The sequence below is a fragment of the Hyla sarda genome, chromosome 8 (assembly GCF_029499605.1).
Source record: "Hyla sarda isolate aHylSar1 chromosome 8, aHylSar1.hap1, whole genome shotgun sequence".
Taxonomy (NCBI): domain Eukaryota; kingdom Metazoa; phylum Chordata; class Amphibia; order Anura; family Hylidae; genus Hyla; species Hyla sarda.
The window spans coordinates 186,802,165-186,818,214 of NC_079196.1; the positions used below are offsets into that span (position 1 = coordinate 186,802,165).

At 43.9% G+C, this 16,050-nt stretch overlaps 1 protein-coding gene across 7 annotated transcripts in view; it reads right to left on the reverse strand.

Moving 5' to 3' along the window:
- The window catches only part of BAIAP2L1 (BAR/IMD domain containing adaptor protein 2 like 1), a 134,670-nt gene that overhangs the window by 14,351 nt on the left and 104,269 nt on the right, over positions 1-16,050 (reverse strand). For all 7 annotated transcript variants that reach the window (XM_056534445.1, XM_056534442.1, XM_056534446.1 and 4 more), the window contains 5 exons: positions 10,399-10,460; positions 7,909-7,980; positions 5,693-5,830; positions 3,251-3,403; positions 640-807 (listed from right to left, as the gene is read on the reverse strand). In XM_056534445.1, the coding sequence (XP_056390420.1) occupies positions 640-807; positions 3,251-3,403; positions 5,693-5,830; positions 7,909-7,980; positions 10,399-10,460 (593 nt within the window). The remainder of the gene's footprint in view (positions 1-639; positions 808-3,250; positions 3,404-5,692; positions 5,831-7,908; positions 7,981-10,398; positions 10,461-16,050) is intronic.

Consider the following 16,050-nt stretch of genomic DNA (forward strand, 5'->3'; position numbering starts at 1 on the left):
TCCGCCCCTCGTGACGTCACGGCCTGCCCCGGTCAATACAAGTCTATGGGAGGGGGCGTGGCGGTCATCACACCCCCTGCCATAGACTTGCATTAAGGGGACGGGCCGTGATGTCATGAGGGGCGGAGCCATGACGTCACGCTGCTCCGGCCCCTGTATCGCCCGTCATTACGCACAGAGCGAACTCGCTATGTGCAGTAATGATGGCGGGGTGCCGCAGCGGCGATCCCTGGGGTCCCCCGCAGCGGGACCGCGGCGATCTAACATCTTATCCCCTATCCTTTGGATAGGGGATAAGATGCCAGGGGCGGAGTACCCCTTTAAGTGAAGTGTGGTGCTGTTTTTAGAAGAAATTAGGTTAGTTTTTACATTCCTGGATAAACCCTTTAACATATTACATGAGTGTTTCCCAACCATGGTGCATCCAGCTGTTGCAAAACTACAACTTCCAGCATGCCCGGACAGCCGTTGGCTGTCCGGGCATGCTGGGAGTTGTCGTTTTGCACACTAGTTGTGAAACACTGTATTACACATATGTAGTGATTTGTGCACCACTGGGCAGAACATAACCTAGGTACCAGTACAATGTAGTGCCTGGTGAGAGAGGATGAAGTTACCATGTTATACTCGGTATCATACCAGTGCTTTCTTAACTATGAGTGGAGAAGGTTCGGGGGTGCCAGATATCGGAGTGGATCCAGGAGTCTTTTGTTCTTTGATATTGTTAATAATGGTGTCCGGCACTTGTGCGACATCGCTGCACGTTTCCTGCCACTTGGGGATTTTGGAGGTGAGCAAATCTGAAGACTAAAGAAAAAAAAAAAAAAAAGAAAAAGAAGACATAGAAAAAAAAAAAAAGTTTCTCTATAGTTAAAAAGAGACTTTTATAACCCTTTACAAGCCACATAAAATGGTAGTTAGTCAATGTCAACATAGGCATTAGGCTTTTTTTATTTGCCTGGAATTTCAGAACACACAGTATACAGAAGCTTTATTGTTTTTTTTTATGGTGGTATATAACCTATTGTCATGCTAAAAGGAGAGTCACTACTGGGCATTGTGGGAGTGTTTTTCGTGAAGGTTCTCAGATAGGTTAACACAGCGGACAATGAGAAAGAGCCAACACATTGTCCAGTAGGTGGAACAATAAACACTATGAATGGTCGATGCCAGAAACTTCTGTCTTTTGTTAGTGAGATATTATAGGTGACTGTCCTTTGCCTTGTATTGGCCACACATGCAATTCCCCTTTTGGGTATTCCTTTGGTATCTATGACTTGTGCAGCTATACGGCAACTATCAGCATAAAAGGGTAAGATTTGCATTTCAGCATAGATTCTGCACCAAAATCAGTGTCATATCCAATGGCAATTCATCTCCGATGCAAATTAATGGAGTTACTGTAACCTTGTGCCCATACATCAGGATTTTCCCATCTGTGGGAAATAAGTGGCAGGCTATATACTTGATTTGTTATGGCAGGGCTTTCCAAACAGGGTGCCGTAACACAGTGTGTCAGCGGTAGTCCCCAGGTGTGTTGCAGGACCGTACTGTCCCGCAGCTGCTGGTCACTGTTATGAAGTGCACACGGCCCTGAGCCAATGGCCAATTTGAATCGGTGAGCTGAGGGGGCTGCCAGGACTGCCGTCACTTGTCAGACCGGCCAAGACTCCACCTGGGCCTGCCGGAGCACATCGAGAGACACAGGCAAGGTGACAATGCAGTGGTCTTCAACCTGCGGACCTCCAGATGTTGCAAAACTACAACTCTCAGCATGCCCGGACAGCCAACGGCTGTGGCACAGCTCGAGATCGGGGTGGTTGGTCAATGATATGGCACAGGGGGTTATAAATGTCACAGGGGGGGATTAAAGGTGTGGAAATTAGGCGTAACGAACCCCCCTAGAATTAAATTAAACTTCATTAAACTGAAAAAAAGCACAAGGATGATAAGGGAGGGAGGTTAAAAAGGGCACTGGGGGTGATGAAATAGCACAGGGAGGTGGCAGCCACATTTGTAATACCGATATCTGTATCATGTTGTATGTCGTAGGACCCGCAACGCAAAACGTGCAATTGGCGATACGGCGAGGGATGTGTCACCAAAATGAAAAGTGTTATTGATTCCAAGCAGATAAAAACGAAGGAACAGCCCCAGCAATGACAATAGGGCTACGGCTTCTTCGATTATGAGGCCAAGGCAGAAATCTGAGGGTCAAATTTGGATTTGTGTTTTGGAAATACACACTGGATTATTATTCATAAGTGTGAATATGCCCAAATCATGTCAGGGGACTTTCCGTAAAATAGTGGTAATAAGGACTATGATTTGGAGTCAATGGGGGGGGATTTATGAAGACATCTAGAAAGCTTTTTAAACAGCTATTTTTTCTATGTTTATTGCACAATGGGTCTGTGCGACTTTTTGTGCGACAATTGCTTTAGAAACATTTCCATGATTTTACCCATTTAGAGCACCTTGTGCAGTGGTCACTGATTTACTAAGTGCTACTGTTTGTGGAATGTCGCAAAATTGTCGCACAATCCCAGAAATAGACGGTTTGTCGGGTCAAGTCAGCCCTAACCTACATTTTCCGTGCTACTTTTGAGTCAAGGTATATGTGACTTTTACACAAAAGTTGCACGTCCGCACTAAATCTGCGACTTTTTTAAAGTTGCATCAGCGAAATTTATCAAAGTCTGTGTGCCGTTTGATAAATTTGGCACACGTCCGCAACTATTACCATAACTTTGTGCTCTAAAATAGTTAAGAATTCACACCACTCTTTGTAAATGTCCCCCAATGTACTGTGTATCGCCTGTTGGCTAAAGCTACATGATGGGATAGTAGAACATGACAATATAGGTTTAGTAGATTGTCCACATATACTACTCAGGTGTTACCTAATCAGTGTAACCAGCTGTTGCAAAACCACAACTCCCAGCATGCCTGGACAGCCTTTGGAGTTGTAGTTTTGCAACAGCTGGAAGTACGCTGGTTGGGAAACACTGCCTTACTCTAATCATAATCCCAAAACACACGTCATCTGTTACAGTCAGTGCCATAGGGGAAATGGGCAGCTGTCACATGTATGTCCTATACAGATTGAGTGAAAATTCGCTTGGTATAACGTATACATATGTCATACAGTGGCCAGAATATGTCACCTGTTAGGTGCATTATTAACCTTCAATCCATACCTGGGGTATGAATAATACAAAACCAATGTATTTACCACCAGCAATCTCACCTGAAGGTGGAAGTAATTCAGGTAATTGGAAAAATTACAATGCTTGTCAACCAGAAAGCAGAAACGCCGCTTCTCCTCCAGCAACGCTTCCCTGCAGCCTTCAGCTATAAACTTCTGGATGTCGTTCTGACGGGAAGTGATTGTCTCCAAATACTAGGAGAGAAGGAAAAAAGCAGAAATCATCAATTAATTCAGTGGCAGGAGTAGCAGGATAACCGAACCCACCCAAGTCAGGGTATTTTTGGCATAAAGAACATCACAGACATATTCTTGCCATCAGACATGCCCATAACCCCAATGTGAACTAGATCTGTCCAAAAAACAGAACAAAAGAACAAGGTTTACTTTTATTTAAAGGGTTATTATGATTAAAAAAAATATTTTCGACATGTTGCCCAGACAAGTCAAAAGTTTTGATCGCAAGGGTCTCACTCCTGATGCCAGCTGCAAGACAACTTATCCCCTATCCTAAAGATCTGGGACAACCAACCCCCCCCCCCCCCCCCCCCTCGATCTCCTGCATGGCACCCCGCTCTCCCAGTGGCCGACATGCCCACTTCAATATATCTTTATAGGAGAGTCGGAAAAACCGCGTTTGGTTCTCTGGCTCTCCCATAGAAGAACATGGAGGGGGCGTGTCGGCGGCCACTTTGCGTGGGGCTTGGCACGTTCCTGAGGAGTTCCGAGGTGCCGTGTACTTATCCCCTAATCTTTGGATAGGGGATAAGTTGTCCTGCATGATAGTTCTCCTGCCAGGGAAATTTGTGGCAACATGCCGCTCACTTGCTGTCAATCAAATCCGACCTTTTCGCTATAGAGGTCTATGCAGGCAAAAGGTCGACTCTGGCAGCCGGATGGGTTAGTTAAGCGCTAAAGTGAGCATTTCCCCAACTTAAAGCTAGCAACCCAGCAGGTTTCTGCAACATTTGAAAAGATTTTTTCTTAATAATAGTAGCACTTTAAAAGCTATACATTTGCTTTTGTTATTTACTGTTACAGTAAGGTTTCTACAATATAGCAGCTTGTGGCTGTTGCTGTACGTTTAAGTGAAAAGACATAAGCAGTACATTTATTCCCCTCCCCAGCTTGTCCTATTGCTAAATCTGTGCCACAATGATGCCCAATTCTCAAGGCTTGTTTCTGCTCGATAAGAAACCTTGATCTGCAGTTTAGTCCTGACCTTGTCTGATTGATAGTGGAGCAGTGAACCCTATAAGCAAAGCAGAAATCTGCCAAGGACACTGACTGTGTAAAATACACTTCCTTAAACAACTGGCAAACAACCTTGCCTCGGCATTGTGTGCGAGCAGAATATGTGTGAACACAAGCAGGACAAACACTGTGACAAACGTAAGTTCAGGACCACGTGAGAAAACATAAAAGGACTTACTTCCTTAAAGGGGTTAACCAGGATTAGAAAAAAAAAAGAGCTGATTTTTTTCAAAAAAGGTTATGTGCTGTATTACTGCCCAGTTCCATTTAAGTGAATGGAGCAAAGTTGTAGTACCACAAACATGCTGAGAAAAGGGGTAGTGCAGTTCTTGGAAGAAAATAGCACTAACTATATTGATAAATTTGAAATGCTGGTGAAACACTGACGTATGATGCGTTTAGAGTACCTCTCATGATCTTGTAAAATTTTATAATCCTCCCAGTTCACTGCCCCCATCATGATAAACCACCCCCTGCCTTTATTTTTATTATTTTTTAGTTTTCTACCTTGATATTGCTCTGTATCTTCTGCTCAGTCAGAGTCACAGATTAGGAAGGGGCGTTCCCCAGCAGACGTGACATCATCTGAAGCCATACAGGGGAGAACTTCCTCCCTCACTCTGCTACACAAAGCCCAGAGCAGTTCAGTGTGAGATTAGCTATGATTTGCTATGAGCTATGATTTACTAACCATAAGGAGTGCAATAGTAAAAATGAGTTTAAATAACAGTGCCCATTTATTTTTGGTTCTTGGTCACACCCTGAAAGCCTCTTGTCTATATGCCCTATTGGGGTATATGGACATTATAGAGATGAGTGCCCCCCCCCCCCCCCCTTCCCCAGAACACAGATCTAAGAGCCAGCCTGGAGAATCTGGTAACAAAAAGCCAATTTCCCTACAGCACCACCACAGGGCAAATGAAGCATTGCACAGTGCCAATGAAAATCAACTGGTTAACTGTGTGATTCAAGCCACAAGTTAGGGAGCAATGCCATAGTGCCTAGGTGTCCAACCTGCGGCTATCCAGCTGCTGCAAGACTACAACTCCCAGCATGCCCAGGCTGTCTGTGCATCCTGGGAGTTGTAGTTTTGCAACAGCTGGATAGCCACAGGTTCAACACCTAGGTTCTAGTGAATAGAATGTCTTTAATGGTGGGACCATGCTCTACTTAGGCAGTTGAAACTGTGTTTTCTGAACCTGACCCCCCCCCCCCCTCTGAAGTACAAACCTCAGTTTCCTTCATGTCATATTTTGTAGCATTTCTGGCCCCTTGACTTTTCCTCCTGAGTTTTTTGAGTTCTGCCTGAGATTTCTCCAAAGAGTCCATTTTGTGCTTGTGTTCCGTCTGGTATCGCTTCAGAGTAGCCTGGCAGGAAAAATAAATAGAAATTTTTTTAAGTTGAGATCAAAGAGATTCCTGCTTACAGCACGTGCAGTATAACCGTATTGTATTCCTATGGATCGCAGCAGTTGTTTTTTTAAAGAAATGTAGCAGTACACAATAATAAGAGGAAAGACATGGGGTGAGAAAGAATTACATGCAAAGACACACGCCTGCGAATCTTATACAACAGTCAAAGTGAAGAGGGTGTTTTCGACCTTAGAAAAAGACTCAAAAGGGTTTTCGCCCTTGGTAGATAGAAAAAAAAAGTGTGTGATTGCTGGGGGTCCAACCATCGAGACCCCCCAGTGCTTGCCCCTTGTGAATGGAGTGGCAGAAAGCTTAGGTGAACACCACTCCATTAACTGCTATGAGACTTAGGTCTGCCCTCCCGGAAAATTAAGTGGAAGTCACGCAAGAGCAATGCTGCACTTGGGAACCTCAATTCTTAATATTTCTTGGGGTCCCAATGGTTAAAACCTCCAGCAATCACACTTTTATCACCCATCCTGCAGGTGAACTGAGTCGCACCTGCGCCACAATGCGTCTTAATGGCGATTGAGCATGCCTTTAATAGGGCTTGGTGTAGTATGCAAAGCCCCGCCTGTCAATGAGTGGCCAAGAGGGGAATTACAGCATCCTAGGGGTGTTGAGGCCCCTACATTGACATTGACCCCCTAGGCACCTCCTCTTTGACCCTTAAACACTGCATAAAAGTGCACGTATTCAAGAAATAAAGACACATACACACTATTTTTGATTTTTCATTTGACAGGTGCACTGTTCGGCTCTGTTCCCGTGCCCTCGACCAGCTCTGTCATCCTTCCCTTGATGTGATCATTGCCATGCAGTGACGTATATTCCTGGCTCTACCTATCTGTGACATACAATATTTTCCCACAGCGGTGATGTGTAGACTACAGTGAGTCCTTTGCTGCTGCCTGTTATATGCTGTCCGGGTCACCTGATACAGGGAGGTTACAATTTAAGCTCCACCCCCTAATTTCAAAACATATGCACCGTCAGTCAAGCTGATCATACATGAGTCAGTGGGGGATCAATAGAGATAGTTGATGGCCATAAGAGCATTCTACCCACAGCAATGCAATTTATATGACAAGCTTTACTGTGCAACAACAACACAGAAGACCCAATATAACTATAAAATGTATCATAGCCTAAGGACCAGACCCAGCACCTGGGAGCTTAAAGACGGCACCAACGAATGCTGACAGAGGAACTCCGTGCTCTACAAGTGAAATCTTAATGTGGATCTTTATAGAGGGCATATATGCAAGTACAGGTGCATGGTGAGACAGGAAAGTTAAAGCTGACGCATTTCCAGGCGGGTGCCCCCCTTACGTCACAACCTAAAGATTGATGTTATGATTACACTTGTACAGTTCTTGAGTTCTTTTATCTATATAATAGGTTTAACATTTTGGTGCTTAAAAGAGTTTTCTAGTTTTAAGCAAACTCCAATCCTGGCCATTGCAGCAGGGAGTTGGCTGTATTCCACAACTAACACCAGCTGCAGGTGGTGCAGGTTCTCTGTGCCATCCCCATGGTACAACTGGCACAAACACCATTCCCTAACTAAGTCATGGTGCGTGTAGGTGTACCCTCGGGTATTCATAATAATGCAAAAGCACAGCAGTTTCCCATAGCAACCAATCAGATCTCTGTCCTGATTTTTCAAAGGCCCTCAATGAGTGCTGAAATCTGGTGGGTTGCTATTGGCAACAGCACAATTGTTCACACAGGTCTCAATAAAATTTCCCAAAAGTATCAAATTTGATAGAATGCACTAAATATAGAGGCTGTATGACCTCCAGTACAACAGTCTGCAAAACCAATAATGGAAAAAGAATGATGCCAGTCACCATCACTTAGGTATGTGGTTCAGGAACGGCGAGTCCTAGATAAAGGGCCAGAACTAGTTTATTGCATCATTTGCTATTTACAGATCCAAAATGTATCCTGATCTTCAAATTCCAATGTGCAAAATGGGTTGGCTGAAATACCCACTAAAACATGATTTCCCCAGACGTAGACGTACTTACATTCATATACTTTACATCTTGTTCAGTCTTTCTTTCTAATTCTGCAATTATTTCTCTGTGGAACTTGCGGAACTGTAATAACATAAATAATATTAAAAGTGTTATTCCTCTGACTAGAGCGGCATGTATTACAAGCATGTATGTGAAGGCATAGCGCTAACAGCGCAGCGATCAAATACTATCTGTGTTTATACCGCGACTATATCACATAAACAGCGGATCCTTAAAGGAGTTATGGAGTATAAGGCCGGGTTCACATGGCGGAAAATGTGCAAAATGTTCGCACGGAAAACATGTGCCAACATTCCGCACATTTGACTTATCCGGAAGGCGCTAGGACAGCTCGGAAATGCGCCGTCTCATAGACAACAATGCATTTCCATGTGGTATCTGCAGAAAGAATAGACGTGTCTATTCTTTCTGTGGACGTCTTAATGGGAATTTCCGTCGCAGAAACATCTGGTGCGAAAATTCTGCCGTGTAAACCGTGCTGGAGAATCCCACTGAAATCAATGAGACTTTGTTGCTGCAAAATGTCCGTGCAAAATATTCTGTGTAGACATTACGCACAAATTCTGCCATGTGACCACACTAACAAAACCTATCCCCCAATCCACAGGATAGGTAATAAGAGTCAGATTGCGGGAGTCTGATCGCTGGGACCCCAATGATCTCCCGTATGGCGTTAATGAATGGAGGCGTGTTGACCCCTGCACAAAGCTGTACCCAACATGCCCACTCTATCCATGGCATTGATGAATGGAGGCGTGTCGACCCCTGCACAAAGCTGTACCCAACATGCCCACTCCATCCATGGCATTGATGAATGGAGGCGTGTCGACCCCCGCATGAAGCTGTACCCAACATGCCCACTCCATCCATGGCATTGATGAATGGAGGCGTGTCGACCCCCGCACGAAGCTGTACCCAACATGCCCACTCCATCCATGGCATTGATGAATGGAGGCGTGTCGACCCCTGCACAAAGCTGTACCCAACATGCCCACTCCATCCATGGCATTGATGAATGGAGGCGTGTCGACCCCCGCATGAAGCTGTACCCAACATGCCCACTCCATCCATGGCATTGATGAATGGAGGCGTGTCGACCCCCGCACGAAGCTGTACCCAACATGCCCACTCCATCCATGGCATTGATGAATGGAGGCGTGTCGACCCCCGCACGAAGCTGTACCCAACATGCCCACTCCATCCATGGCATTGATGAATGGAGGCGTGTCAACCCCCCCATGAAGCTGTACCCAACATGCCCACTCTATCCATGGCATTGATGAATGGAGGCGTGTCGACCCCTGCACAAAGCTGTACCCAACATGCCCACTCCATCCATGGCATTGATGAATGGAGGCGTGTCGACCCCCGCATGAAGCTGTACCCAACATGCCCACTCCATCCATGGCATTGATGAATGGAGGCGTGTCGACCCCCGCACGAAGCTGTACCCAACATGCCCACTCCATCCATGGCATTGATGAATGGAGGCGTGTCGACCCCCGCACGAAGCTGTACCCAACATGCCCACTCTATCCATGGCATTGATGAATGGAGGCGTGTCGACCCCCGCACGAAGCTGTACCCAACATGCCCACTCCATCCATGGCATTGATGAATGGAGGCGTGTCGACCCCCGCACGAAGCTGTACCCAACATGCCCACTCTATCCATGGCATTGATGAATGGAGGCGTGTCGACCCCTGCACAAAGCTGTACCCAACATGCCCACTCTATCCATGGCATTGATGAATGGAGGCGTGTCGACCCCCCCATGAAGCTGTACCCAACATGCCCACTCTATCCATGGCATTGATGAATGGAGGCGTGTCGACCCCCGCACGAAGCTGTACCCAACATGCCCACTCCATCCATCTCTATAAGGAAGCTGGAGATACAGCTTTTGTTATCTCATCCTCTACCACAGAGATGCTTGGGAGCGTGTCGGTCAAAGCTTTGTGCGGGGGTCGACACACTGCATTCATGAAGGGAGCCAGGCAGGATATTGCGGGGGTCCCAGCGGTCGGACCCCTCATGATCTGACACTTACCACCTACCCTGCAGGTAGGGGATAAGTTTTGTTATACTGGACTAATCATTTAAAGGAACTTGTAACTATCCTAATTCAGTTTAGTCTTCTGGCATGATGTTATAGAGCAGGGGGAGTAGGTGTTATGGCGCTGGGTCTGCGCATCCCCAAAACTCAGATTACAGACAGCGAGTCTACAACTCTTTGGTCTGTAACCGTCAGCAGATGTGAAACCACTACACCCAGCATGCCCTGTCAGCCACAGACTGTAAAGCAGCGTTTCCCAACCAAGATGCCTCCGGCTGTTGCAAAACTGCAACTCCTAGCATGTCGGGAGAGCCGAAGGCTGTACTTCTGCTGTAGAGCATTACTTCAGCTTACTGATCTAGTAAAAAAGGTTGTTACTGTGTAAGCGGACAGGCTACCACATAATATAAGGGAATACATACGTTTTCTTCTAGGCTGTCATTCAGCTTTTTGTGTACAATAGAGATATCCAGAAGGACCTGACCTGTGAATAAAAAAGCACATAAGTTGTGTTATTCATAGAGAGATCAATAGATATCAATGTCTCTTAATAGTTCTCGCTTATCTGGAAATGACAATAAAGCTAACTGATTGCACAAACTGTTCTTTTGATTTTATGCATGTGGGTCCAGGGAAATTCCATGCCGGGCGCTCTGTGTTTCAATGGTTACCAGCTCACTGCCTATCTTATTTAAGCAAATTGAGATATATATATATATATATATATATGTATAGACAGACCCTGTGCTATGATACTTGAGATTTAGCTCTGGGGGCCTCCCACTGCTCTAGATCACCTCTGAGATGTTTCTACACCTTGGTTGGAGTCCCTCGTGGTAAATACAGTTGATAGGACATGAATTGGAAAGACTCATCCCTGTCTATCTAAGGTCTCACATCTGACAATGGATATCAGAGCAAAAGCCAAACCATGAGAAGGAAAGAACTGCCTGTAGAGCTCTGAGACAGGATTGTGTGGAGGAAAATACAGTATCTCCCATAAGTGAGTCCACCCCTCACATTATATAGAAGGACAGTATCTCCCATAAGTGAGTCCACCCCTCACATTATATATACAGTATCTCCCATAAGTGAGTCCACCCCTCACATTATATATACAGTATCTCCCATAAGTGAGTCCACCCCTCACATTATATACACAGTATCTTCCATAAGTGACTCCACCCCTCACATTATATATACACAGTATATCCCATAAGTGACTCCACCCCTCACATTATATATACAGTATATCCCATAAGTGACTCCACCCCTCACATTATATATACAGTATATCCCATAAGTGACTCCACCCCTCACATTATATATACAGTATATCCCATAAGTGACTCCACCCCTCACATTATATATACAGTATCTCCCATAAGTGACTCCACCCCTCACATTATATATACAGTATCTCCCATAAGTGAGTCCACCCCTCACATTATATATACAGTATCTCCCATAAGTGACTCCACCCCTCACATTATATATACAGTATCTCCCATAAGTGACTCCACCCCTCACATTATATACACAGTATCTCCCATAAGTGAGTCCACTCCTAACATTATATATACAGTATCTCCCATAAATGAGTCCACCCCTCACATTATATACACAGTATCTCCCATAAGTGAGTCCACCCCTCACATTATATATACAGTATATCCCATAAGTGACTCCACCCCTCACATTATATCTACAGTATCTCCCATAAGTGAGTCCACCCCTCACATTATATACACAGTATATCCCATAAGTGAGTCCACTCCTCACATTATATATACAGTATCTCCCATAAGTGACTCCGCCCCTCACATTATATATACAGTATATCCCATAAGTGACTCCGCCCCTCACATTATATACAGTATCTCCCATAAGTGAGTCCGCCCCTCACATTATATATACAGTATCTCCCATAAGTGAGTCCACCCCTCACATTATATACAGTATCTCCCATAAGTGAGTCCACCCCTCACATTATATATACAGTATCTCCCATAAGTGAGTCCACCCCTCATATTATATATACAGTATCTCCCATAAGTGAGTCCACCCCTCACATTATATATACAGTATCCCCCATAAGTGACTCCGCCCCTCACATTATATACAGTATCTCCCATAAGTGAGTCCACCCCTCACATTATATATACAGTATCTCCCATAAGTGAGTCCACCCCCCACATTATATACAGTATCTCCCATAAGTGACTCCACCCCTCACATTATATACAGTATCTCCCATAAGTGAGTCCACCCCTCATATTATATATACAGTATCTCCCATAAGTGACTCCACCCCTCACACTATATATACAGTATCTCTCATAAGTGAGTCCACCCCTCACATTATATATACAGTATATCCCATAAGTGAGTCCACCCCTCACATTATATACAGTATCTCCCATAAGTGACTCCACCCCTCACATTATATACAGTATCTCCCATAAGTGAGTCCACCCCTCACATTATATACAGTATCTCCCATAAGTGAGTCCACCCCTCACATTATATATGCAGTATCTCCCATAAGTGACTCCACCCCTCACATTATATATACAGTATCTCCCATAAGTGAGTCCACTCCTAACATTATATATACAGTATCTCCCATAAGTGAGTCCACTCCTAACATTATATATACAGTATCTCCCATAAGTGAGTCCACCCCTCACATTATATACACAGTATCTCCCATAAGTGAGTCCACTCCTAACATTATATATACAGTATCTCCCATAAGTGAGTCCACCCCTCACATTATATACACAGTATCTCCCATAAGTGAGTCCACTCCTAACATTATATATACAGTATCTCCCATAAGTGAGTCCACCCCTCACATTATATACACAGTATCTCCCATAAGTGAGTCCACCCCTCACATTATATATACAGTATATCCCATAAGTGACTCCACCCCTCACATTATATATACAGTATCTCCCATAAGTGAGTCCACCCCTCACATTATATACACAGTATATCCCATAAGTGAGTCCACTCCTCACATTATATATACAGTATCTCCCATAAGTGACTCTGCCCCTCACATTATATATACAGTATATCCCATAAGTGACTCCGCTCCTCACATTATATACAGTATCTCCCATAAGTGAGTCCACCCCTCACATTATATATACAGTATATCCCATAAGTGAGTCCACCCCTCACATTATATACAGTATCTCCCATAAGTGACTCCACCCCTCACATTATATATACAGTATCTCCCATAAGTGACTCCCCCCCTCACATTATATATACAGTATCTCCCATAAGTGAGTCCACCCCTCACATTATATATACAGTATCTCCCATAAGTGAGTCCACCCCTCACATTATATATACAGTATCTCCCATAAGTGAGTCCACCCCTCACATTATATACAGTATCTCCCATAAGTGACTCCACCCCTCACATTATATACAGTATCTCCCATAAGTGACTCCACCCCTCACATTATATATACAGTATCTCCCATAAGTGAGTCCACCCCTCACATTATATATACAGTATCTCCCATAAGTGAGTCCACCCCTCATATTATATATACAGTATCTCCCATAAGTGAGTCCACCCCTCACATTATATATACAGTATCTCCCATAAGTGAGTCCACTCCTCACATTATATATACAGTATATCCCATAAGTGAGTCCACCCCTCACATTATATATACAGTATCTCCCATAAGTGAGTCCACCCCTCACCTTATATACAGTATCTCCCATAAGTGACTCCACCCCTCACATTATATACAGTATCTCCCATAAGTGACTTCACCCCTCACATTATATATACAATATCTCCCATAAGGGAGTCATCCCTCACATTATATACAGTATATCCCATAAGTGAGTCCACCCCTCACATTATATACAGTATCTCCCATAAGTGAGTCCACCCCTCACATTATATATACAGTATCTCCCATAAGTGACTCCACCCCTCACATAATATATACAGTATCTCCCATAAGTGACTCCACCCCTCACATAATATATACAGTATCTCCCATAAGTGACTCCACCCCTCACATTATATATACAGTATCTCCCATAAGTGACTCCACCCCTCACATAATATATACAGTATCTCCCATAAGTGACTCCACCCCTCACATAATATATACAGTATCTCCCATAAGTGACTCCACCCCTCACATTATATATACAGTATCTCCCATAAGTGAGTCCACCCCTCACATTATATACAGTATATCCCATAAGTGACTCCACCCCTCACATTATATATACAGTATATCCCATAAGTGAGTCCACCCCTCACATAATATATACAGTATCTCCCATAAGTGAGTCCACCCCTCACATTATATATACAGTATATCCCATAAGTGACTCCACCCCTCATATTATATATACAGTATCTCCCATAAGTGATTCCACCCCTCACATTCTATATACAGTATCTCCCATAAGTGAGTCCACCCCTCACATTATATATACAGTATCTCCCATAAGTGAGTCCACCCCTCACATTATATATACAGTATCTCCCATAAGTGAGTCCACCCCTCACATTATATATACAGTATCTCCCATAAGTGAGTCCACCCCTCACATTATATATACAGTATCCCCCATAAGTGACTCCACCCCTCACATTATATACAGTATCTCCCATAAGTGAGTCCACCCCTCATATTATATATACAGTATCTCCCATAAGTGAGTCCACCCCTCACATTATATACAGTATCTCCCATAAGTGAGTCCACCCCTCACATTATATATACAGTATCTCCCATAAGTGAGTCCACCCCTCACATTATATACAGTATATCCTTTAAGTTAGTCCACCCCTCACATTATATATACAGTATCTCCCATAAGTGAGTCCACCCCTCACATTATATACAGTATATCTCATAAGTGTGTCCACCCCTCACATTATATACAGTATCTCCCATAAGTGAGTCCACCCCTCACATTATATATACAGTATCTCCCATAAGTGAGTCCACCCCTCACATTATATATACAGTATCTCCCATAAGTGACTCCACCCCTCACATTATATATACAGTATCTCCCATAAGTGACTCCACCCCTCACATTATATATACAGTATCTCCCATAAGTGAGTCCACCCCTCACATTATATACAGTATATCCCATAAGTGAGTCTACCCCTCACATTATATATATATATATAGTATATCCCATGAGTGACTCCACACCTCACATTATATATACAGTATCTCCCATAAGTGACTCCACCCCTCACATTATATATACAGTCTCTCCCATAAGTGAGTCCACCCCTCACATTATATATACAGTATCTCCCATAAGTGAGTCCACCCCTCACATTATATACAGTATGCCCCATAAGTGAGTCCACCCCTCACATTAAATATACAGTATATCCCATAAGTGACTCCGCCCCTCACATTATATACAGTATCTCCCATAAGTGAGTCCTCCCCTCACATTATATATACAGTATATCCCATAAGTGACTCCGCCCCTCACATTATATACACAGTATCCCCCATAAGTGAGTCCTCCCCTCACATTATATATACATTATATCCCATAAATGAGTCCACCCCTCACATTATATATACAGTATCCCCCCATAAGTGAGTCCACCCCTCACATTATATACACAGTATCTCCCATAAGTGAGTCCACCCCTCACATTATATACACAGTATCTCCCATAAGTGAGTCCACCCCTCACATTATATATACAGTATCTCCCATAAGTGACTCCGCCCCTCACATTATATACAGTATCTCCCATAAGTGAGTCCACCCCTCACATTATATATACAGTATCTCCCATAAGTGAGTCCACCCCTCACATTATATATACAGTATATCCCATAAGTGAGTCCACCCCTCACATTATATACAGTATCTCCCATAAGTGACTCCACCCCTCACATTATATACAGTATCTCCCATAAGTGAGTCCACCCCTCATATTATATATACAGTATCTCCCATAAGTGAGTCCACCCCTCACATTATATATATAGTATCTCCCATAAGTGACTCCACCCCTCACATTATATATACAATAT